Source organism: Musca autumnalis, unplaced genomic scaffold, assembly GCF_047663935.1.
Source record: "Musca autumnalis isolate F117 unplaced genomic scaffold, ASM4766393v1 scaffold_3, whole genome shotgun sequence".
Lineage (NCBI taxonomy): Eukaryota > Metazoa > Arthropoda > Insecta > Diptera > Muscidae > Musca > Musca autumnalis.
Window position 1 is genome coordinate 95,163,773 of NW_027411866.1, and position 27,862 is coordinate 95,191,634.

The 27,862-nt window shown below is 34.3% G+C and overlaps 1 protein-coding gene across 5 annotated transcripts in view; it reads right to left on the bottom strand.

Annotated features, from left to right (window-relative positions):
• Positions 1 to 27,862, bottom strand: part of LOC141397052 (ras-related protein Rap-2b) — a 232,473-nt gene that overhangs the window by 126,407 nt on the left and 78,204 nt on the right. For all 5 annotated transcript variants that reach the window (XM_073972884.1, XM_073972886.1, XM_073972883.1 and 2 more), the window contains one exon: positions 1,289 to 1,977. In XM_073972884.1, the coding sequence (XP_073828985.1) occupies positions 1,289 to 1,377 (89 nt within the window). In that variant the 5' untranslated portion in view covers positions 1,378 to 1,977. The remainder of the gene's footprint in view (positions 1 to 1,288; positions 1,978 to 27,862) is intronic.

The window sequence follows — 27,862 nt, forward strand, 5'->3', positions numbered from 1 at the left end:
ACCACGGCACATTCCACAAAATTTCATGAAAATAGGTTTGTCAGTTTTTGAGATATAACATACTTAAAAACTGTCCGTGGTCGGGACTTCGGGCACCAAGAAAGAAGATTTGATCGGGGCGCAACCATCATTGTCTCGAAAATTAATTTGCAAGCCGATGCATTCAAAGGTAAAGTAATAGGCCCCCGAAATTCATCAACAAATATATAGCATTTTGGACCACGGAACATTCCTGAACATTTTCTCAGAATTTCATGAAATTAGGTTCAGTAGTTTTGAAAAAATAATGCATTGAAAACAGTGGTCGTGGTCATCAGTCTTCAAGATATAAGACATTTAAAAAAGTGGGTGTGGTCCGGTATTTTGGCTCCAAATACGTACCTAAGGGCAGGGACGCAACCCCATTGTCTCCCAAAATTAATGCTGAGTATACATATAGCGTTTAAAAGAAAGGCGTGGGAAAGTACCCCACCTTCTCTGATATCCAAAGAGTATACATTGTCACGGCAAACCTTGAGCATTTGCTGCAAATTTCATGGAAATCGGTTCAGTAGTTTTGGAGATATAAAATATTTAAAAAAGTAAGCGTGGTCGGGCCTTTAGGCCCAAAAGAAGTACCTAGATTCTAAATAAATTCGGAAATTTTCAAACCGATACATTCGTTATTATTGCAAATGTAGCATTTTTTTAAATATCAATCAAAATATGCAGCCCTTTTTCAACGGGGGCCATCCCTATACATTCCCGGAAAATTTCAGTAAAATCGATTCAGTAGTTTTGCAGATGTAACATATTTTACAAAGTGCGCGTTATCAAGTCTTTGGATCCAAATTAAGTACGTCAGATCGGAGACACAACCACAATTGTCTCGCAAATTAATTTCCAACCCGATACATGCGTAATTATATAGCATTTTTAAAAAATAGTAAATTCAACTAAATTTGTAGGCTATTTTTACCGGGGGCATCACTGTACATTCCCTGACAATTTCAGGAAAATCGGTTCAGTAGTTTTTGTAGAATAGATAAAAATTGTTAATTGAAAAAGTGGGTGTAAAAGTGAGCGTGGTCAAATTTTCGGGTTATGGCGAACATTTCACAAAAAGAATTATCCAAATCGGTCCAGCCGTTCTCAAATGATGCCATTACCAACGAACGACATTTGGTTTTCATTTATAAAGATATATATTTTTGATCATTTTTAAAAATGACTGAAAAAATGTAAACATCAGCTTCAAAATGAATATGGAAACAATAAAATTTTGTATTTTATTTAAAACATTACTTACTTGTCACGTTTGGTTTTATCTTCAGCATGGTCATCCTTCATAAAGGATGGCTGTAAACTGAAACGTCTACGTAAATGACGGCCTCTCATTTTGTAATATTATGTTTAGATGTGTTAATTTACGAAGTACTTTAAAAACAAGAGCAAATTTCTTGTGCAATTCACTTCTTTTTGTTGGACGAAATTTAAAATTCTTAACCAAGAGATTTTATAATGTCGTTAATGGTGACAATCTGAGACAATTGTGTTTCACTTATTTTTCTCTAGGAACGACAAGGGGAATTTCCTTTTGTCTTTGTAATAAATTAATGTCGTGTAAAATCTTTCCTTGACGTGTTGGATTATCTTGGTCTTCTATTCTTTTCAAAATTTATTTAGAACATTTTTCTTGTCATTCACATTTGAGACAACAAAGTTTGCTTGGTGGTGGCTTTGTTGATGTTACTGCTCCCTGTTGCTGTTGGATGTTTGTTGAGTTGAGCCAAGGTTTTTGCAGTGTTGGCTGGCTGGACTGAATGCAACACAACCAGGACACAAATGACGTATTATCCTTCGGCGTTTATCTTTCACTTACTTAAAATTGAGACATTGACAAAGTTTCCATTTCCAGTGAGGTTGGTTTGTTTTTGTCTTGGCGTTTGGATCACGGTTTGCTTTCATGCATTTATTAAATGTCTTAAATTTTGAGCTCTGAAATGAGAGGAAACAAAACAGAGGAGTCATTTATCAAAAGTGTTTTCTTTAGGTTTAGTTGACAAATTTAATAAAACTTTTTTGTATAAAATCACACTGGCAAAAAAACTTTATTCGCTTGATTAAAGTTTTCATTTGTTAAAACTGTCTCCCGTTTATTTAAAGTTTTGCGGCGAATTTTATTTCATGGAGAGCTTTGGGCTAAACTGGGTGGGGTTCAATGTGGTTGTATATATCAAGGGGTGAGAACTTTTGTTTCTATATAAACATAATAAAAACAACAAGAGTCTGATCACCACTTATTGTTCAATTTATTGCAACAATTAATTGTTTTGTCAATTATCTTCGTCGTCGATGTTTGCTATATGCCCCCGAGCTATACACACATATTTTCTTAAGTCCTTTTGTATATTTCTCCTTCGACACACATACATTAATAAACTGAACAACTTGCAAACTACCCTGGGCATTTATAGACAATGAACTCTGTGATATGTCAACATTTGCTCAATATAAAAATATTTTGGTATTCAACTTATTTTTCACGTGTCAGGGGATTTGCTGCGTTCATTTACCTTTGTGATTTGGGAGTTTCTTCGCTGCCTATTTTCTGATTGTTTGTGTTAATATTTCTTTTAACCAGTTCTAAAGAAGAAAAAGTACTCTTTTGTTACTATTTCTTTTTATTGTTCGAGGAAATGCTGGCAATAAACATTAAAAATGTTTTGTAAATTTGAAAATCTTTTACACGGGCACATTTGTTTAAATAACGAAGTTCAAATAGAAAATAATTAAGATTTGGAAAGTAAATGAGGTATTAAATTAGGCTGGGTGGAACTTACCCTTTAGCATGAGACAAACACACAATTTTTTATGCCTTCAGCCTTTAGGCTGGCGTGGGTATGTGCCCAGCAAAATAAATTGGAAGTAGTGCAATGTAGACTAGTTCTTTCACGGTATGTTTTTATGCAGTTCAAACGGAGTCGTGAAAAAGGCACTCCATTCCTCACATTTTAACCGCATTTGGATGCAATCCAAAGAATCACATCCATTCGTCACATTTTAACAACATCCGGAGGCAGTTCAACGGAGTCGTGAAAAAGGCACTCCAATTCCTCACAATTTAACAGCATCCGGATGCAGTGCAAACGGAGTCGTGAAAAAGGCACTCCGTTCACTACATTTTATTAGCAGTTGTTAGAGATCCCTACATGTACATAAATCAGTTTATACATCTCTACAGGCAGCGGAATAAAAGAGATAATCGCGTTAACATTTCCAAACATTTGTTAATACAAACTAAATAATATTTAATTTGTGAACATTTTTCCGGTAACTCACGAGAAGAAAATTTCCCAATGGGGTGCTGTTGGAGTACATGTCGAAATCTTAACTGGTGATGGGAAGACAATATCAAGCCCATTTAGCAGAAGAAGCAAAAGCACTTAAGCTTGGATTAAATAAAGAGCGAAGGAACACACATGTTTGCTATTGAATTCAATAGAGAATTTTCATAATGTTAATTTAATAAAGTTTTAATATTTTTGTTTTGCACAAATAATAAATGCATTTTATTTTGTTATTCAAAACACGTGCTCTGGACTGCCTCCTATTCTACCCTAAAGGGTCAGTTAAAATGCAATGTCAAAGGGTCAGTTAAAATGCAGTGCCAAAGGTTCAGTTAAAATGCAATGCCAAAGGGTCAGTTAAAATGCGGTGCAATGGAGTGCCTCTTTCCGGGGTCACTCCCTTGTAAAAATCATGAGTGAAAATGCATAATTTGATGCACTTCCAAATCACTTGTACATATCATTTAACTGCCTCTTTGGAGGCAAACTTTTCGCTGGGTGTATACACTGTGATACGAAAAAAATGTGCTTCACCGAAATTATGCTTTTAGTTCACACGTACGCTTGGACAAAATACATTGCAGATAATTGGGCTTAGCCCAGTCCGATCAATCGATTTCGTACAAAGTTTGGTCCAAAAATATTGTAAGTTAGAAGACCACTCTCTCTGGTACCTTCCACACAAAAGTTCAAAAATTTCCGCTAAAATGGTGCCCACGATTACATCTCATCATATTTTTATGATATATATATATATATATATATATATATATATATATATATATATATATAGATATATGATACATATATCTGATATATATAATATATGTGATATATTTATACCCTCCACCATATGGAGGGTATAATTAAATTTGTCATTCCGTTTGTAACACATCGAAATATTCGTCGGAGACCCTATAAAGTATATATATTATTGATCAGCATAAAATTCTATGTCGATTTGACCATGTCCGTCTGTCCGTCCGTCCGACCGTCCGTCCGTCTGTTTGTTGAAATCAAGATAAAGCTCGTTTTGAAGTAATTTTACGGTATGAAAGTTTCGCGTAAACTGAAATTTGGTGTGTATTGCTATGTGCAAAGTTTGAACCAAATCGATTACTCCGTAGAGCGTTATCGTGCGTACCATGTTATCGAAAAATATTTCACTTTTGTGATGGAGGTACCGGAAGAAGTTGGCTTAAGCTAAGTGTGGACAAACGATAACGGGATCTAAAATTTAAACCAAATCGGTTAATCCGTTCGAGAGTTATAATGTGCCCCAACCAGACATATAGAGAGACAGACGGACAGACTGGTTACCTTGACTTCAAATTGTCCATTACTTCGATTTGGCACATGTTTATTGTTTCAATGTGTATATAACCTCGTTAGCGTAAGGTTGAGGTATAATTATACACATGTAATTATACAATACAAATTACTCCAGATTTTGATACGCTATTGCATTATTGCTCTGCTCCACAACATGCAAGAGTCTACTACTTTTTAAATTTTCCTAATTCGTTCCTTTATAAATTTGTCAAAAAAAAAAAAAAAGAATTCAAAAATAGTAGATTATTGCATGTTCTAGAATAACACTGTGCAACATTTTTAATAAGGTGATCTTGTGCAAACAATTCGAACTCAGGATTTTTTGAAAGTACAGACCCAAACGACAAGAAACCCTAGTTTGGTTTTGTTGTGTCAGATCCAGCTTGGATTTTATGGCCCCATCTAAACATGATTAAATATTGAGTTTTTAAAGAATTTCGGGGCTATATCTTTGAAACCAATGCGAATCTTCTTCTGACCTCTTAAGCAAATTTGTAGATAAGGACAAGGATAACATATTTGGAGAATTAATGAACTCGAAAAACTACATTAAATGACTCAAATTTCAAAATATATGCAAAAATTACACAAATTTTATACATTTTGCACCGTATCTCCAAAACCGTTAATTTTTTCTGAATATTTTCTGGAAAAATATTCCCTGGAATGTAGTACACAACTCTTCAGAACATGTCATTGTTGTAAAATGCCTCTATGCCGTTGTTTTCAGTACATTTTTCAACGACGATTTAATAAAAATGCCAATAATGTAGTGAAATCCGAAATGCGAGAATAAACTGTTGGTGTGAACTGTATTTGAAATACGTGTTGTAAAATATATGATGCAAAATACCGCTGAAACAACATCAAGTAAGCATTTTAGAGTTTCGGAATGTTCTAAAGAATTGTTGAGCACTTTATTTGGAAGATTTTTGCAAAAGGTTACCTGGTTCAACTCCCAATAGTTTAGCCGATACTGACCAGAATTTCAGCAATTATGTAAAATTTTCTATATTTTATAGATTTTGATGCCCTAGATGGAGTTTCTCTTATGTGGTTTTTTCAAAAGGTAAGTTCTACTAGTTTGGGGCTACAATATTGCTAAAGACAGCAAGGCCAAATTCCTATTCGTTTTTGAGATAAAGGCCTGATAAATGCAAAAAAGTGTAGATTTAGCCCGGTTTAGATGAGGCCATAAAATCCGAACTGGATCGGACAGGACAAAACCCAACTAGGATACTAGAAGTTGCATACTAGAAGTTGTTTGCATTTTCAGTGTTGCATAGTGCAAAGCAAACATCTAACGGGGTTAACCTTAACCGATGGCGAAAAAATTGCATATCGTCACCATAAATGCCGGATGACGTAACCGACATGAAAATCGAAATTCGTTTTTTGGTGGAATCTGATACATTAAGCTAAAATACATGCTCTGGTAAAATTTTAAAATTCTGCGTTTAAAAATAGCGATCCTATTCAAGAACTGCCAAAAGACGTAACAACATGCTGTAATTTTCATAAAACACAAAAGGCGTAACCCACATTATTTGAAAATTAAACAGCGGTACAAACAATTTAGTCTTTGATTTTAGCAGCAATTATAATGCCAGAGGGGGTATATTGAGCTGATTACGGAAATGTATAATTTCCTTTGGGGCGGATCCGGTTATTAGTCCCGAAAGTCCAGATTCAAATACCGGGTTAGACCCGGTTCTACTGAACCTATTACTATAAAGTGGGTGTCGTTTGGAAGCTTATAGAAATACCTATCACATGTTGTGTTTATTTTAACCGGTTCGCCTTATATGCGGCTTATTTCTCCATATGTTTAATTTAACTCTCAGGTGACGGTATCTCATGAATGGTGATTCCGTTTTAAAAATTGTACAGACCATTCTTGTTGCTAATTTTTAAATACAACTTTTACTTAAGGCGGTTTTTGTAACCCGAATAACTTTTTGCACCAAAATTCTGATTTGTGGGAATTTTTGATATTTCCCCATTATACGTATGTATGTCATAGCCAAAACCCAGGTTTGGTAAAATCTCGATAGTTTTAATAAAAAAGTGATGGAAGTGTCCAATTGAAGATGATGTCCAAAGACCGACCTATGCCCTGATTTAAATAAACCTCCAAAGAACAGCAAAAAAGATTAAAACAATATAAAGTAAACGGACAAAAGTAAGTGGTTATTTTGAAGGCAATGCAATGCAAAGGGCAAGAAAAACTGATGTACGTGACAAGTCTTATGAGGCATTGGCCCGAAAACATATAAACGTTTTCGGGCTATAAGACTTGTCACGTAAATCGAAATTCTCGTCGGTCTAACACAAAGATGTTTTATAAAGACAACTACGATTATAGTGTAAGTTTGCCGAAAATGTTCTTATCTATCCGTGGTATAACATATATAATGCCTTGAGATTGGATAAATTCAACTGATTTTAATGTTATTCAAATAGGTACAGAGAAAAACGCAGCTTTTCTGTCTTGTCTACTTATGCAAATAGACAGGAGATTCAATAAACTGCAAACATTGGCGTTCGATCTTAGCGGCATAATCTATTTTAAAACTTAGCTGATCGCCTATGCTGCTAATGCTATTCCCCCAATTTATCTTATATTAAATATAAGATAAATTCTAAATAAATAAATAAATAAATATTTTAAAACTGGTATAAAAGATATCTACCAGACTCTACCAGACACAATTTCCAGAGAAAAGAAATTTCAGCACCTACTAGACTTAAAACACCAAGTGATTGTCATTACGTTTATGGCAACATTCCTTATGAGAATTAAAAGTTAAATTTTAATTGTTTCACATCACTTAAATTATATTAACTATATTTTGTCGATAAATTGACTTACGATAAATACCATAATAAATATAATATTCTGGATCTGCTGTTTTCAATATCGTCTAATACACTTGAAATTATAAGTAATTGTAGTACCGGTTGGAATAGACAGTTCACCTAATTGCGGTCCATTGAAATATCACCGTTAAGACTGGGAATTGAACCCAACACCTTCAGATTGCTAGTTTAAAGTTCGTTTAACCGCGTAGGCCAACAAGTCAGTTCTAATTTGATTATAATTTTTCATTTATACTAGCTTTTTTACATGTATACTCAATAAATTGTAGGTTACGTCTTTTTGCATTTCAGAAAAATACAATGCCAAAAGACGTAACCCACACAGCTTCTAACATTCTGGAAAAAAAATTAAATTTTTTCCAAAAATGTATTTCTTCTCTATCTTAAAACACGATACAAAAAATTTTCGATATTTTATAACACCGTTTTCATTTTATAACGTTTTTTGCTTCTCCTGTAAAGTTTTATTTTTGTGGGTTACGTCTTCCGGCATTTATGGTGACGATATATGAGGTTTTCGGATCAAATGGAAAAAGTTTAGGGGGTAAGCGTTTCAAAAACAAAAAAAAAAAAAACACAATTTTGTCTTTTTTGGGCCACCCCAGTCCGTCCACAAGAAAGGAGATTAGACTGTATGCTCTAACTCTGATAGAATTAGTAGCACAATTTCTTAGCTTTTGTGTTATGTTAGCTAGGTCATATCATAAAAATGTGGATGAATGGACTAAATAAGTGACCGATGAGACAAAAAAGCTTGGTATTTAATATGGGAAAAATAATACAATTTACCCAAAAGGTCGATTAATGGGACACGTTTTCTGTATCGGGCCAGCTAAGTAATAAATCAATAAGTTTGCCAAATTCAACCAAATAGTAACACTACTTTTACTTAGGAAAGCATCGTAGAGAATCGAGTAGTCTTTTTTATTTTTAAATTGAACACTGTCAACTTATAGAATCCTATCCTCCAAATATATTATTATAACTATATCGCCGCCCTGTTATATTTTGCCTCCATTACAAACCCACATTTTTTTAGAAAGTTATGCATCCTCTGTTCTATCTTAATTAAAGAGTTTTTTAAGGTTTCATTTTCAATAATTAACTGTTGATTTTGTATGGTACGCGCTTATTTTTGGTACTATGAACGTTCATATTAATGATTCCATGCTTGCAAATAAGCCATTAAAAAAACATCGTCATTATTTACATTACTGCTACTACCAGCAGCATTTGCAGAAGAAAAAAAAACATTTGAGTAAAATTAATTGTTTTGCAAATTAACACACAAAAAACAAGGGTATTTTTAACGCCATCCAGACAGACATTGTCATTATTTATAAAAGCTCATTTAATGAGTTGTTATTGTGTTGTTGTGTACTTAGGACAAAAACATTTATTACAAAAAGTGTTTCTAGAGTAGAGAACAACAACAACAGACAAAATAACATTTTATTATCTCAAATAAAAATGGGACAAAGAACCAATAAATGATTGAAGGAAAGAATGAAGAAATGAGTAGCGAATGGTTTTAATGGCTTCAATTCAAATTAAAATTAAATGCTGGTGTTTATTTCTACAAGAAAAAGTTAAGCTTTGAAGGGAATGCAAAAATCTAAAATTGTATATTGTAAGTAAACAGTACAAATATTTATAGTTTTTAACGTACTGTAATTTGAGGTAACAAAAGTTTGAACAAGTAAGAACGGTGTTAAGTTTGTCCAGATCGAACTTTTTATACCCTCCACCACCAACTATTTTGAAATAAATAGGGACAATTGCTTTCCTTTTGTTTGTGAAAGAACTAAGCTCTTTCTCTACGTTAACCCAGCAAAAATTCGGATCCGTTAGTCATTATGTAACCCACTACAAAGTAATGTATACAAATATAACTACTTATATTACTCCTTATTAAGTAATGAGTACGGTGGCACAGAGCTTGTGTGTCCGACTACAAATCCAAGGGTTGTGTGTTCAACGCTCACCGTCGGCCGGGTACTTTGTTTTTATAAAAAATCAAAGAACAGTGGCCATAACCTTAAGAATATAGAAAATCGGAAGGTATCGTTCGATGGGGGCTGTAGTAAGGCGTGGACCTGTACCAACAAATTTCTGGGGAAAAGTTTTATACCCCCATCGAAGAATTAATACCAAATATCAGTCATTTCAGAGGAATATTGAGGCCACAACCTTTGAAATACCGAAAATCGGGAGGTAACATAGGTGAAAGATTTATACCCCAACAAAGACTAAGTACCAAATTTAAGCCATTTCGGTCGAATATTTTCATAACACCGAAAATCGGGAGGTATCGTTCTTTGTGTGCTACATGAAACCGTGGACCTTTATCCACACATTTCTGGGGGGAAGTTACAACCAACGAAGACTAAATGGAAAATGATATTGAGACTACAGCCTTCAAAATACCGAAAATCGTGAGGTACGGTTCTATGAAGTCTATATGCCAACATTAATTCAGGTGGAAAGTTTTATACCCCAAACGAGGACTAAGTACCAAATTTCAGCCATTTCGGTTGGATATTGAAGTCCCAGCTTGCAAAATACCGAAAACTTGGGGGTACCCTTCTATGGGGGCTATATGAAACCATGGACTACACTGTTAATTCTCTTGTGGAATGACTTATGCACCCATCGAAGATGAAATACTAAATTTTATCAATTTCGGATGGATATTGAAGCCATAGCCTTCAAAATACCGATGTGGGCTTCTACGGGGACTATATGAAATCGTGGACCTATGCCGATAAATTTCAGGTGGAATGTTTAATGTCAATTCTAACGAAGACTAAATGTAACATTTCAGCCATTTCGCTTGAATATTGAAAACACAAACTTTAAAATACCGAAAATTGCGATGTACCCTTTTATGTGGCCTATATGAAAACGTGGACCTATATCGAAAAAGTTCTTGTGGAAAGTTGTATACCCCCAACGAAGGCTAAATGGTAGACTGCGTGGGCTATATAAAAACGTGGAATTAGTTTCATGTGGAAAGTTGTATACCACAAATGAAGACTAAATGTCAAATTTCAGCCATTTCGGTTAGATGTTGAGGCCATAACCTTCAAAGTACCAAAAATCATGAGGTACCGTTCTATGGGGGTTATATCTATGTAGACCTTCACCGACAAATTTCTGGAAGAAAATTAGAGTACCCCTAACGAAGACTTAATACCAAATTTCAGCCATTTCACCTTCAAAATAGCGAAAATCGGGAGGTGCCGTTGTTTAGGTGCTATATTAAAACGTGGACCGATATAGCTCATTTTCAATACCAAACATCCTAAGAAATAGAAAATTATAAAGCTACGCAAAACATTTGCAACTGGAATGTCTACTTTGAGAAAATGATAATATATTGTGAGTTAAAAATTTTATTTATTATCTGGACACATCATAAAGTTATCCATTTATCTAAATAAATTGACATATCCTTTGAAATCCTGTCTCTAAGGATAATTGTTGAACACCAAGCTTTTATTCGATATTTAATAGTCATTTTAGGTCCCCGGAACCTCCTATATGAATTTAGATTTCTTAAGCTGATCGGGTTCGATAAGAACTTAGATATATTTGTAAAAATTTACTAGTTTTACGTGGTTATATATACGTCTCGAGTCCAATTTTTTGTATAAGGGGCAAAATTCTATTATCTTTCGACCTGCACGCAGAAAAATATATGTTAGAAATATGTTTGAATCCAAACAAATATTTGTTTGGGACTGGTTGCAAACAAATATATGTTTGGATCCAAATATAATTTGTTTGTGTCCAAACATAATTTGTTTGTGTCCAAATATATGTTTGCAACATTTTGTAACATATCTCAATTTTATTCGTTTGGGTACCAACATATTTTTTTATGTTAGAACATATTTTTTATGGGTGGAGAGAGGATTTTTGTCAAAGAGAGTAACTACAGGGCGGTATGCTGTTTTATAACAAAGAGCTGTGGGTATGGTGTAATAGGAGACGCAGAAGTTTTGGCTAAACGTAGCAAGCGAAGAGGAAAAGAAAAAAATTAATTATGTTATTGTTTTTTTCAGTTGTCTAAATAAAATCGCAAAGTAAAGACGGTAATGTGAGTGAATAAATCAGTGTTTTGTGTTTTCTTAAAGAAATTACGCTTTTTAGTAAATTAATTGCCCAATACATTTTACATTTACATTACATTTTACATTTTATAATTTGACATTTTATAATTGAATCTAAAAGGTGAATGGAAATATTTTATCGGACATGGAAGAAATCGCATTTATATTGGTAATTACATCAATACATTTTTCATATGCATACATTCATATGCATATTTGAAAAATGGATGTACCTATTTATTACATTTGTAATCATTTAATTCCTGATACCGATTTCCCGCTGATGATTTCAACTTCGAGGAAAATGTGTTTTATTTCACAACTAAGGAGAAGCGTTCATCGATGTTTCTATATAATAATTTCTTTTTAAAAGTGTAACTTTATATAAATAATTTCATTCCGTTTTTCTTTTATTAAAGTCTGTTATGTATTTCTTTGGAATTTTTTATGTAACTATGTATCTGTTGTTTCTTATTTCCATGCGTTTCAATAAACAACCACCATTATTTATAAAGGTGTGTATATGTTACAGATATCCAGTGAGCGCTTACTGAGAGCAAGTGAGCATACATTTCAATGTGTTTTACATTGAAATTTACGCTCCCTTGCTCTGAGTAACCGCCCACTGATGCATGTGTTTTTTTTTTTTTTTTTTTTTTTTGTAGATTTTGGGTTTGTATTTTTTTGAACCCAAACATATAATTTGTTTGCACCCAAAAATTATTTGTTTGCAGGACCCAAACATGTGTTATGTTTGGGACTGCATGCAAACAAATACATGTTTGCTGCAAAATATGTTTGTTGTTTAATTTACTAAAAAGCACAATTTCTTTAAGAAAACACAAAAACCTGATTTATTCACTCACTTTACCGTCTTGACTCTACAAAGGTAACTAAAACACTGAAGAAAGAAAAAAAATATAATTCATATCATTTCTTATTTTCTTCTTCGCCAGCTAAGTTGGTTCAGAACAACAAAACAAGAGACACACGAGTTTGACACATACATGCCACCAAAGCCCCCTTCTTCGCTTCTACGTCTTCTATTATACAATACACACAACTCTTCATTATAAAACAGCATTCCACAGCCGCGAGAGCACTGTTATTACTCTCGTTGACAAACATCCTCTCTCCACCCATGAAAAAATGTTCTAACATAGGAAATATGTTTCACCCAAACATATCAAATTGAGATATGTTCAGTGTTGCCGAATTTGACGATTTATCGTCATTTTGACGATTTTTTGGCCCAAAATTGAAAAATGACGATTTGACGATTTTATAGTCCAAAATGACGATTTTTCACGTAATCCAGAATTGCATGCTATAAAAGGCGATAACTATATTTTGGCCAAAATTTCACGATCGACTTTAAGGAAAGCAATGTTCCAAACTCGATTTTATGAGCTTTTTTAATGTATTATAGCAATTTCCAGACTGTTTGGCTATATTTAGCACATATCTGGAAAACAGGTGTTTTCATAGTTTTTCCTCATCTTCATTTTGGTCACACTGTCAAGCAAGCGACATTCTAACTATAAGTTGTCATTCAAAACTGACAACGAGTACCCAGCTACACCTTGCTGCATTACTGCAAACTCGATAACACTGTGCAACACGAAAATTATTAACCATATTCTGACACCGCAGTGTGATTGAAGACCAAAAAAGAGAGGGCACGTGTCTCGCCGTTTTTTCGTATCTTATCAACTTTCGCGGTTATAAGCCTCCAAAAGTTTGAACCGTTAGGAAATTTGAATTAATCTCAGAGGCAACGTTGTAGCTCTTGTCTTAAAGAACAAAAATTGTGAACAAATATAAATAATATAACAAATCAAACTTCATCTGCAAGGTCTAAATCACCATGGTAAAATTTCTTTTAAAATTTTTTCTCATGTTTTGTTATACAGCTATCAAACCGATCAAATTTGAAGCAAACAACCAACTAAAGTTGTTTATTGAAATGTAAAAAGTTGTTTATTGAAATCTTAGGTACATTTTTGTGGTTGACGGTATCCATAATTTTTGGGCGATTCGGTATCTGTGGACCAGAATCGGAGAAAAAAGTGTAAAAATTGAATATTTTCAAAAGATTTTTGCTATTTTTACCATTAAGAACCGTTCATAGACATTTGACATGTTACAGAAAGTTGTTTATTTATGACTTCGCTACATTATTGTGGTTGATTGTTTTCTTGAATTTTGAACGGTTTAATATCTATGGAGCAGAAGCCGAGAAAAGAGGATAAAAATCGCAATTGTTTTGCTATTTTGACCATTAAGACCTATTCCTTCAGGGTTCGTATATTCTATAAAGATGTTTATTGAGATCTGAGGTGCATTTTTGTAGTTGGTTGTTTGCTTCAAATCTGATCGGTTTAATAGCTGTATAACAAAACATGAGAAAAAATTTTAAAAGAAATTTTACCATGGTGATTTAGACCTTACAAAGCTACAACTTTGCCTCTGAGATTAATTCAAATTTCCTAACGGTTTGGAAGATATAGTCCTGACTAAATGAGAGATTGGGTTAGATTTATTGCTGTGGGTTGTATATTCTATGTTGTCAGTCTCATTGACAAAACTATCAGCGAAAAAATCGCATAAAACGGTAACCAAACCTAGTTTTAGACCATGTTGACGATTTTTTGACGATTTCCCAATTTTTGTTGACGATTTGACGATTTTTTTGACGATTTTCGGCAACGCTGGATATGTTACAAAATGTTGCAAACATATATTTGTTTGGACCCAAACATATTATGTTTGGATCCAAACATATATTTGTTTGCAACCGGTCCCAAACATGTATTTGTTTGGATCCAAACATATTTCCAACATAAATTTTTCTGCGTGTATGTATCGGAGGGCTTTGTATAGATTTATCTGTGTCAAGACTTATTTTTACATCTGTTGATGACCTCTGAGAGATCTGCTTAATAATTCACATAATTATTTGATTATCTCCTGCAGGGGATGTTGTTGTCCGTACACCTCCTTCCCATCTTATGGCGATTTTAGTTCTTTTTACGCAGAATCCAGCTCTGTTTTAGATATTGTGCTGTTCCTATATTTATTTTTGGACTTCATTGGTTCCACAATTTTCAAAATTACAATTTTAGCAAAGTTTTGAAATAAATTTATGGTCATAATTTAAGTTTTTGTTAAAAAAATTAGACATGTCTTGTTTTCGGCGTACTTGTCTGTCAAATGTAAACTTAGGTGGGATAAAATGTCTGCTTCGCGAAAGCTTTTTGTCCCCTTCTTCTGATTAGAAACAATCTGATGCCAATCAATACAATCGTACCACGGAGTTGCAAATGTTTTGAGCAGGCTAAACATGTGTTCCTCCGATATTTCACACAAATGTCCCTTAAAATAGATTGAATCTGATATAGGCAGCTGAGTTGCAAATGTTTTGAGCAGCACTGTACATCTTGAATATTGCGAGCTGTATGTTGATGTCAACAGATAAACGGACGGACAGATGTTTATAAAGAATATATATATATATATATATATATATATATATATATATATATATATATATATATATATATATATATATTTTGTAGGGTCTTCTACGATTTGTTACAAACGGAATGATAAATTTAATTATACCCTCCATATTATGGTGGAGGGTATAAATATCAGCTTACAATCGACTACTATTGGAAATTGTAACAGTGACGTATGAGTACTATGTGTATTTATATTTGACACAGCATACGACACATGGGACGTACAAATGTTTATACGGTGAAATTCTGATAATTCCTCGCCGTAGGAATAGACAGCACCGCTAGCCAAAAACTAAATACCAAATTTTAGTTTCATAATGTGGCTAGAACCCTAAAAAATATCGGGCTGTACAGTTCTATGGGGGCTATATCAAAACGTGGACTTAGCAGAACTTGTAAATTCTGTATCATGTTATTTGACCCTATCTTAAATATTACGAGCTCTATCTTTATTTTAGCCGACATATGGACGCACATAGTTATATCGACTTTGAATTGTAGGCGGATCAATAATTACACTGTGCTACAGTGAAAATTTGCAGGGGTTCTAATGCATAAATTCGGTTTTGTGGGAGTCCACAGAAGACGAAAATACCTTTGGTTTCTTTGGGTCACTTCGGTTTTCCATTTTATAACGATAAATGTAGTGAAAAATGGGCTTTCTTGGATTTTCAAACAGCAAAATGTTTTTCCTTGTGCTCTAGGCTGCGTAAACGACACCTAACCGTACAATTATTTACTGTTAGCAAGTAGGAAATTTAGTTGGCTTTCCAAAATGGGGAAAACTAACGAAGTCCGTTGAAAAATGAATGCGTTATGGCATTTTTTGTGTTTCAACTTTTTGGTTTTTTTTTTTCATGTTTTCCTTTATAAAACATTGATACCTTGTGCGTAATTGTTAAGCAGGATAATCACAATTAGAATCATACATGCAAAGATACCCATCTTTTATAGAGGAAAATATGAAAAAAAACCAAAAAGTTGAAACACAAAAAATGCATTAACGCATTCATTTTTCAACCGATTTCGTTGTTTTTCCCCATTTTGGAAAGCCAACTAAATTTCCTACTTGTTAACAGTAAATAATTGTACTGTTAGGTGTCGTTTACGCAGCCTACAGCACAAGGAAAAACATTTTACTGTTTTTTAATGCGTTTTTGTCACACTTAAACCACTATAACTTAGCCATTTGTTAACCGATTTTAAAAATCTATGGCTTGTTCGAAAGACATTAGGCCATGTTTATATTACAGCTTTTTGCAGGGTTAACCTTCTTAATGAGGATTTATTTGACGTATACGCAAAGCAATTGATATTTGAAACCCAGTGGGTTTGTTAAATCCGGTTATATATAAACGTACTATTACTCTCCCCTTTATAATGAAAAACAGTGTGTGCAAATCGGTTTTGGAAAAAAGAATTAATGTCCGTTTAAATTTGAAAATCCAAGAAATCCCATTTTTACTACATTTACCGTTATAAAATCAAAACCCGAAGTGACCCAAAGAAACCAAAGGTATTTTCGTCTTCTATGGACTCCCACAAAACCGAATTTGTGCATCAGAAATCCTGCAAAAAAATTTTGTCCACTTTTGTATCACAGTGTTATTTTCTCTGTAGGTTATCGGACGAATATTTTTGCATAATCCTAAAAACTCGAAAAAATATTCTTGGATCTTCGTATAATTGTTTACATTTGGGCATTTTCCTGGGTTAAAATCTTTTATGCGGATTTTTTTGACGTATCTGCAATGCAATGATTTAAATTCATCGAACTTATTATACCCTATTGTACTGCTTCATTTATCTAGAATACATTTTATTAAATATATTTTATTTTATGGATATAAACGTTTTAATTTTGGTATGATAAGGAAACAAAAACGTCACTTTATTAACATCGTTTTTTCATGAAATGACTTGTGTGTGCAAAAATATGAAACTATTTTCATTTAAGTATAGATAGATATTATAGATATGATAGATATTCGTACCACGGAGTTGCAAGTGTTTTGAGAGAGGCTAAAACATGTCTTCCTACGATATTTCACACATTTTTGTAACATAAGTGTTCATAACTGAATAATCATTTTTAAATCTTGAAAATAGGGTCAATAAAGAACCAGGTAGCAAAAACAAATTTATTCCAAAACCCAAAATGTCCCAAATAGATTGAATCTTATATAAGAATCTGAGTTGCAAATATTTTGAGCAGCACTGTATATTTTGAATATAGCGAGCTATATGTTGATATCAACAGATAAACGGATAGACGAACATCGTTATATCTAGTTAGTATTTTATGTTTATCAAGAATATATATTAATTTTGTAGGGTCTTCGACAATTTGTTACAAACGGAATGACAAATTTAATTATACAGTCGAAATCGCTTATAACGTCGGTCAAGGGACCGACCAAAATCGGACGCTATAAGCGATAGTCGTTATAAACGATATTTATAAAAGAGGTGAAATTATATTATGTATCCTGACTTTTGGGTATAACTACATTGTTTTGCTATGGAAATAAATAAATTCAATTAAATTTTTTTTACTTTTTCATTCTATATACATTCTAGAAATTACTTAAAAACAAAATAATGAAAAATAACAATATTAAATTCATTCTTCAGCAGATATTTTACGTTAATATAGAATATGGTTCTATTTAAAATAGTCTGTTTTTTTAGTTTGGACTTAGAATTCCAATATAAGTTTTAAATTCAACTCATATCTGAGATTTCAAAACGCAGTGTTGGCTTGTAGCATCTTCTGAGCAAATAAATTTGTGAAGAGTTTCTACAGCTAGACACGCCACTGACACCTCATATAGCAAACACGGCATCCAACACATTTTATTTTGCATTTTGATCCTTTTCTATCCTTTCCATGATAGTGGATATTTGCCTATTCCGACAATGCGATTTTAATGATTTTATTACACCTTGGTCCATGAGTTGTAGAATAGATGTGATATTGGGTGGCAAAAAGTCTAGCTTTATTGACTTGAGACCGCCTACATATGAGTCATAATTTAGTTATCCAACCCCGTCTTCGAACATTTTGTGAATATGTTTAGTACGTTGTTGTTTGAGTTTGAAAAAAATATACTTGCAACAAAATATTGAGAGAAAAATTTCTTATTCGTATGATTCGACGTTATAACCGATAGGAAAATTGAAATATTTCACAAAAAATCGACGTTACAACCGATATGACGTTATAAGCGATGACGTTATAAGCGATGACGTTATAAGCGATATTCATTTGTGTGAACTATAAAGGGCAGAAATTCGGGACTTTTGGATTTCGTCGTTATAAGCGATATGACGCTATAAACGACGACGTTATAAGCGATTTCGACTGTACCTTCCGTATTATGGTGGAGGGCATAAATATAAGCTTACAATCGACTAATATTGGAAATTGTAACAGTGACGTATGAGTACTATGTGAATTTATATTTGACACAGCATACGAAACCTGGGACGTACAAATGTTTATACGGTGAAATTCTGATAATTCCTCGTCGTAGGAATAGACAGCACCGCTACCCAAAAACTAAATACCACATTTTAGTGATTTTAGTTTCATAATGTGGCTAGAACTCTAAAAAATATCGGGCTGTACAGGTATATGAGGGCTATATCAAATCGTGGACTTAGCAGAACTTGTAAATTCTGTATCATGTTATTTGACTCTATCTTAAATATTACGAGCTCTATCTTTATTTTAGCCGACATATGGACGGACATAGTTATATCGACTTTGAATTGTAGGCGGATCAATAATTATTTTCTCTATAGGTTATCGGACGAATATTTTTGCATAATTCTAAAAACTCGAAAAAATATTCTTGGATCTTCGTATAATTGTTTACATTTGGGCATTTTCCTGGGTTAAAATCTTTTATGCGATTTTTTGGACGTATGTATCTGCAATGCAATGATTTAAATTCATCGAACTTATTATACCCTATTGTACTGCTTCATTTATCTAGAATACATTTTATTAAATATATTTTCTTTCATGGATATAAACGTTTTAATTTTGGTATGATAAGGAAACAAAAACGTCACTTTATTAACATCGTTTTTTCATGAAATGACTTGTGTGCGCAAAAATATGAAACTATTTTCATTTAAGTAACATTATTATTACAACTGTTCACATTTAATTACAGAATATGTTTCGAAAAACAATGTCACTTTTTCTAGCTGCTGAAATAATATGAAATATTAGTTTTTATTGTTACTTGAGAATAAAATTATTTATGGTTGGGTGTAGCATTTCGTTTTGCTCATGTTTCATGACAGTTGAAATGAAAACTATCATTGGGAACAAAAACAATAATAAGTGGTCGGAAAAATGTCCAGTGTTTCCACTATTACGAAATGAATTTTAAGTGTTTGCAATGATAAATTAAAGTGGTATAGAAATGCGATTTCGGATGTATAATACTATAGATAATTATATACACACTCAAAGAACTCAAAGAATGTCCTAGCTCATAAAATTGATTATAGTTATATGAAATATCATGGTTTGATTTCAGAACGCGGTTTCCTTAAATTCAAAAAATTAGTTCGTTGATTTATGGCAAATCTCAAGTAATTGGCCACCAAGTCATTATATTTTCAAGATATTAACATGAACTTTTAACATAATATGATGTAGGATAATCAGAAAAAAGAAGTTAATTAACTCAATGAAAAATTAACATCTTATAAAAATAAAGAAATTCTAACATCAATAGGTATTGAACCCAAAGAACTAAGATGCATAAAAAATCTTTACTGGAACCAGACAGCATCAGTAGAAGTATCCGATGAAACATCAGATGAAATAACCATATCCAAAGGTGTTCGACAGGGGTGTATACTCTCACCATTATTATCTATATATATAAAAATGGTGTAAAAAATGTATAGTAATTCATAAAATGAGATCGGCTAGGCCGATTTCTGTAAAATTTTTTGTCAGTTATTCGTATTTTCGAGGAGTAGGTCTTTACGGAAGAAAATTTTGGAAAATCTCTCTGGAAAAGTCGGAAAATTGGAAAAATGGAAAATTGAGTTTTTGTATGAAATTTTATTCCTTAATAGCGAGACGAAGTTCGCCGGGTCCGCTAGTTTAATATATATTCGGAACAGGTTTTTTGAGAGTGTGTAGAAGGAAAGAGGATTGGAATAAAAATACATGGGCAATTCATTAACAATATACGATACGCTGATGACACCATGATAGTAGCGAGCTCCTTAGGTGGCCTCCAAAATCTCCTTAATTCTCTCAACGAAACAAGTATTTCGTACGGATTATATATTAATCTCAATAAACCAAAATTTATGATCATTAGTAAATGTAACAATGTTTACGACTCCTCACTAAAAATCAGTGAATCAGAAATAGAGAGAGTAAAATCGTATAAATACTTGGGAGTGCAATTAAATGAGCAATGGGAGTCTTCTAAAGAAATAAGATGTCGGATAGAAATGGCAAGAGAAGCGTTTCTCAAGTATAGAAAAGTACTAAACTGCCACGACATCAATATTGAACTTAAAAAACGGTTTATCAAATGCTATGTATGGTCAGTTCTATTATACGGTGCTGAAACATGGACTGTAAAATCAACAGACGAGAAGAAACAGGAAGCTTTTGAAATGTGGACATACCGACGTGTGCTCAAAATTCCATGGATCGATCGAGTGTCAAATACCGAAGTCTTAAGAAGAATGAATGAAAAACGACAGTTAATGAAAACCATCAAAACCCGAAAAATGTCTTATTTGGGACTCTTGATGAGGAACAATAAATATAAGATACTGCAGATAATTCTCAAATCCCAAGTTGAAGGAAGACGTTGTAGAGGTCGAAGAGAACTGTCCTGGCTAAAAAATATTCAAGACTGGACCGGATACCGTGATGAACTCAGTCTTCTTACAGCAGCTAAAAACAGACAACTATCGCTTTCCACATAAAATAAATATTTCCAATGAGAATGTAACAAAATGTGTGATCGGTTTACATCCGGACAACGGATATGCAAATAAAGAAGATAAAAATAATGTAATAGAGGGTAATAAATGAAGTTGATCCAATGGGGGAATACTCCACTCAAGCAATCAGATAAAAATAAAATTCAAAGCATATCCTTTAATTAATTTTTATATGTAAACATTTTAAAATCAATCGAAACATTTTCCAATTATTTGTAAAACATACCAAAAAATTTCAAATATTATTACAGATTATTGTAAAACCCGTATATTTTTAACAGAATTGATTTGAGTTATGGACATCGACTAATGAATGTATAGACAAAGAAATCCTCTCAGTCAAATTCTCTCATTGAGTGAGAATTGAGTCAGTTGACGAGGTGCTAAATTTTTAAATGGCAATAACTATGCATTTTTAAACTATTTATTATGGTGAAAGACAACATGTGGGTAATATTGGCCGAATCTACATCCTCAAATAAAAAATCAACAAAATCTTGCAATTTACCCCAAAACAAAATTCAATTGAGTGAACACAGACCATATTGAGTATAAGGGCGACCCCTACAAAAAACAAACACATTACAAATTCTCTGTCTATTATTCATTAGTCTATGGTTATGGACATACCAAAAATGTACATACATATGTGTGTAAATCATTTGCTTACAAAATGTAAGTAAACTACTTTTTCACAAGTAACACTGTGACGCAAAAAGGAACTCAAAGTCTGGGGGTGGAAATTTTCTTTTGGAGGTGAAAGCCCTTGATGAATATACTAAGAACCCAAAAGGAAATTTTCGCCATAGGTCAAGTTTCTGAGATATCGCGCGATGAAATTTTTGATTTTTTCCCTATAATACTTGGGAAAATAGCTCCATACCTCTGTTTGGCGTTGTTGTAACTTCGTTTTGAGGTGACATGTCTTCAGTCAAATCGATTGGTGAATCTTTTTGTAGAACATTTCATTCTTCTAACTCAATGCCTTTCATGTCCTTTTCGTCCTTTAAATTTCGCAAGATTAAATTTTTCAGCATCCAAATATTCTACAAAAATGTTGCTCAGAAGATTTTAGGTACGGTTCTCTTTGACAACTAATCGATTTTGTCCCGCTTTCATAAGCAATAAACAATTGTTATGTATTCATACCTATACATAACCAATAACGAATATACAGAAAAACAGAACATGCTTTAATTCTGAACCAAGTCCGAATAAATATCAAATATGACAATGAAAACGGGACAAAATCGATTAGCTGTCAAAGAGAACCGTATCTAAAATTCTCTGAGCAATATTTTTGTGGAATATTTGGATGCTGTAAAATCGCATCTTGTGGTACTTTTACTACGGTTCAAGAAAGAAAGGACGAAAAGGACATGAAAGGCATTGAGATAGAAGAATGAAATGTTCTACAAAAAGACAGAGATATGGAGCTCCATAGGAACAATACAAAACGAAACATAACCACTCTGGCGGAGTTCTTTTTGTTTCGGTGGTGAATGAAACAACTCGGCAAAGCATAGCCGAAGTACATTTGAGCAATCGTACGGTTTTCATCTTTTTACATTGAAAAGTTTGTGATTTTGTTTTGGTTGTGAGAATAAAACGATTCAGAAAAGCTGAAAAGTTTGTGGCGTTGTGTGATTGGAACGGGAATCGTTTTGTTTGTTTACATTCATTGGTCATGACATTGTTTTATAAGAAGACAATATAGTCAGTGAATTGCCCCAATTTGAACTTCTATATCTTAAAAACGGTAAAAACCTACGAATATATCATAAAGGACAATGTTGTAGGGATTTTTTATTGGTACACAATTTTTTGTAGTTCCATTTTGATAGGGCGTGCGGTTTCCCAGCAAAATTGTGGAAACCTAAAAATCTCAAAAAATGTGAACTTTGACCGCGATTTATTTAAAAAGCGTTCTGGCCATTTTTTTTGTTTTTTGACAATGTAGTTTCAGAATCCTCAAAAACTTCCCTGATGTATGCAGTTTTTATTTAAAGTTGGTTAAAGCGCACCGTACATGACATTGTTTTGTAAGGAGGCGATACAGTCAGTGCATTGTCCCAATTAGATCGCGTTCAAGATCTATGAACATTGGAGTTTCAGAATCCGCAAAAACTTCACAGGTGTAAGCTCTATTCATTTAAAGTTGTTTTAAGAGCACAGTGATGAGCATGAGGTTGTAAAAAGTCATCACCCTTTTGTACGAGTCCAGCTCTCAGCTGTGGCACATTCACTTCTTGCAGCCAACTCATGGCTCTGCTCATAGCCTCAGCCACCATTCCTATCCTGATTACAGCAAATTCAAAGATCACTCGTCGCTCGCAACCAGCTCGAAGCCAACGCGAAGATCATTGCCAGTTTGTCACTCGTAGTCAGCCGCTGCTTGTGGTGGTACTAAGCATAAATTCCCTTCCTTACACAGCTCGCTAACACCGGAATCAGAACCCAAAAACTTAGTTAACGAAAACGTCTCCACCAGCGTACCCATCTAACTTTCCAAGGTCACACCTAAGAAGGAACATTTGGCGCAGAAAGTATACCCAGCAAGGTGAACTATAGCCTACTTTGACCTGTTTTTAGGCATAAACATCTTACACATCGGATATAAAGAGCGTACCGTGTGAGCGGCTAGAACCAGTGGTCAACGGAATAATACAGATCATCACTCTTCGACCAATCCTAGAGAAATCAATGAAAAACGATCGACATATTCCACCACAATGAAAGATCGGCAATTAAAAGGGCCTTCGAAAAATAAAACAATTATTAAAAATTATTAATATTATTTCTGTTTAGATGGTTGGAGTTACACTGATTGAATGGTCCCACTAGAAAGGCAAATTAAAATGAGAGTACTGACAGAATACGAACGGCCCATGTCCAAGAGACCAAATTTATCAAAAACATGGTAGTAAAATTGGAAGGTAAAATAAAATATTAACGCGGTTGAAAATCTTACCCTTGGCTAATGGGCCAAATATTTTTATTGGAACCCTAAAAAAGTAATTAAGTGTACTGTTACGGACATTTTTAATACAACCTGAAATTAGCACTGTATTTAAAAAAAAAAATTACAGTTATTTGCACTTGAAAATCAAGCTTACATTTTCCTCTTTCCGAGTAGTTTACATACACTGTTTCGAATTCAAGTTCGATTATTTGATTCTTATTGTTTATTCATCGTTCATGGAAATTAGCAATGACAACAATATACAATTCTGTTCTAATTTCACTAACTAACGTCAACAACAACAAATATCTGTTTTATGTTTTTCTTATGTCTTCAACTCAACAGTTGGTCCACAAAACAATGTGACATTTAACAAATACAATTTCGAGGAAACATGAAATCACATCTGTTCGAAACAGACTAACATAAATAGTATAATAAACACATACGCATACATACATACATTAAATCTTTATCACATGTTACTAAGAAATTTGCATAACTATAGGAATCATTATCATCATCGTTGTCATCATCAACAGAGAGATTTCTTAACAAAGATTCTCAATGAAGGAGTCCCAAATGGTAGAGATGGGAACTAAGGTTTAAGAATATCAAGTGACATGGAAAAAGTTCATGGGTTTTTTTCAGATGTTGGGTGTCGAGCAAAATATTTTTATCTTTGTCTCTGCAACGTGTTGATATTTATTGTCGGTTTTAATGGGAACTGGAGGACATGTAGATTCATATGGTGCTCTACAGTTCTTTCTCTAAATCAGTTCACCTCTCTAGCATTCAGACAGATTCCACTGATTCCATGTTTTACCATATTCCATATTATACACATATTATGCTCGGGTGACGTAGAGGATCAAGTTGCCAAGGAACGGTCCTGACTGGCTTTACCATGACAAAGCCCAGGATTTGTCTTGGTCCCTCTTTCATCTCAAGTGGACACTGACCTCCCCGTGGTGTCGCCTGGGGAACTGCCTTTAACATCAGTTAAAGGTAGTGAGCTAACATGTGAGAAAGTGCAGTTTACGCATTGGTAGATGCACTTAAAAGTACAAGGCCGACATTACTGCCATACAGGAAATAGCATGGATTGGGAAAGCGTCACACAACACCTAAAGGTGACGCACTGTATTATAGCTGCCATGACACATGAGTTTGGCTGCGGACTTATAGTTGGTCGGAAGTTAAAACATCTGGTCTCCAGCTTCACTCCAGTGAATGAAAGACTTGCTACAATACGGATTAAAGTAAAATTCTTCAACATTAGCTTTATCTGCGTTCATGCTCCAACCGAAGACAAGGACGAGCAGACCAAAGATATATTCTACGAGGGGTTAGAAGAAACATACGATCGTTGTCCTGCCGATGATATTAAAATTATTCTAGGCGATTTTAATGCCAAAATTGGAAAGGCAAATATCTTTGGCCCAACAGTCGGGAAATTCAGTCTCCACAGTGAAACATCTGACAATGGAATAAGGCTGATAGACTACGCAGCGGCAAAAAAACATGGTAGTCAGCAGTATTAGAGGTAAGCATCTCGATAGTCGTAAGGACGCCTATCTGTCTTCAGATCAAAGAACAAGAAATCAATTTGATCACATTGTGATAAATGGAAGACATTTGTCGAGCGTGTTGGATGTAAGATCGTTTCGAGGAGCAAACATAGACTCGGACCACCACCTTTTTGCAGCAAAGGTACGTAACCGTCTAAATCCATACTTGGATATCAGAGACCTCCACCAAGGGAACCATGGTATGACCAGGAGTGTAGTGCTGCTACCGAAGAGAAAAATGCGGCATATATGGCAACTCTACAACATAGATGAACAAGAAGAGCACTCGCCTTTACGTTTTCGTACGGTTCACCCTACAAATGCTCTCTTCGTGTTCATCATTGTGATTGTAGTGGTAAGAGTACCAAATTTACTCTCCGATTGAGCACAAAATTTAAACATGTTATTTTTAATAGATTTTCTTTATTTGTTGGATATGGTCATATTAAAGAAGTCATTTTAAATAAAATACAATAAATTACAAGTGTTAATACTAATGTACAAACACTATTTAAGTAAAACATAAAGAAAACAGTTCGTACATCCGTGCTTGTGTGCTTTCGTTGACGTCTCGCCAACGACTGAGCGCAAGAGAATAAAAAACCAATTTACGCTAGAGTACTGTTTTGTGCATCACTACTCTACAAGTAGCAAATGCGTAGCGCACGAGAGAGGTATGGGACAAAAGAAGGGAGGAGAAACGACTTTTCCGCAGGAAAAAGAGAGAAATGGAAAAGCGGGAGTTAGAAAAAAAAGGGGTAATCAGGAGTCTGCCAAAGAGTGAAACATCAAGCTGATGGTTTTGGTACAGGTACATCCTCCTGTAGAGACCAGCAAGGAAAGTTGGTAACTGATACAGATATTGTGCTAAGGATATGGAATGAACATTTTTCCAAACTGTTGGTATCCAATAGTAGCGAAGACAACGAAGATACCACAGATTCAATCCCAAAGATGGTATTGAATATACACCGCCAAGCAAAGATCAGTTAAACTCAGCAATTAACCAGCTAAAGAATAATAAGGCAGCAGAAGCCGATGTTGTTCAAAATCGGAGGCGACATGCTGACAGGAAGAACGCGTACCCGATGATTGGAATCTGAGTATCCTGTGTCCCGTCCACAAGAAAGGAGACAAGACAGTATGCTCTAACTATAAAGGCATAAGTCTTCTTCCTATTGCCTATAAGAGAGTGTCAGGGAAATTATGCGAACGACTAAAGCCTATGGTCAATGTGGCTTTAGACCTGGAAAGTCGACCATTGACCAGATACTTACCCTACGGCAAATGTTGGAGAAGACCCAAGAGATGCAGATCGACACCTACCACATTTTTGTCGATTCCAAAATAGCCTTCGACAGCCCCTACGTCCAAAGGAAAAGAAATGGCAAAATATACAGCAACAGACACATGTTATTTGCTTATGCTTATGACATTGACATCATGGGACGATCAGTAAAGGAAGTAACTGATACCTTTAAGAAGGTCGAAGAAGGATCACCAAAAGTGGGATACAACTGTAACTTACAGCGTTACAAAGGACTGCGAAAGGTACGCACCAGAAGTGGAAGTGGGGGATTAGCTTTCCTATTGCACCAGTCTGTTCAATACAGTCTTATCTCGCTTGAACCTGGCTCTAATGGCCCGTACATGGAATGTATGGAGGTAGCAGTCAGGTGTGAAGCTACCGAGGTAGATTTGCCTAACGTTTACATACATCCCGCCAATTAATAGTTTTACTGCTGGTTATAGGCCTAACATTAGCTCGCTTTTGTAAGGTCATAACCGGCTGGTTGTGGGGGACTTTAATATTCATCATGAGGTTTGGTATTCGGTTCTCGGAAATGACTATAAGGGTACAATGCTGGCTGAGCAGATTAATAGCTCAACGTTTTTCACGGTCAGTGAGGACGCACCTAGCTGAATAAGCAGAGAGTGTCAACGTTCGCCAGATATGTATAACCATAGTCTCACCCGGTTTGACAAATGGCGTTACCTGGCAACGCGGCGTTTCTCTTGGATCAGAAAATCTCCCCAGAATTGTCTCCATCAGTAGATTTCATTACCTCTGAACGCTGCACTTTCATCGAACATGGGAAAGCTAATTGGTCTAGCTTCAGAGAGTTCGGTAATTAACGCTTCAGAGATCTGT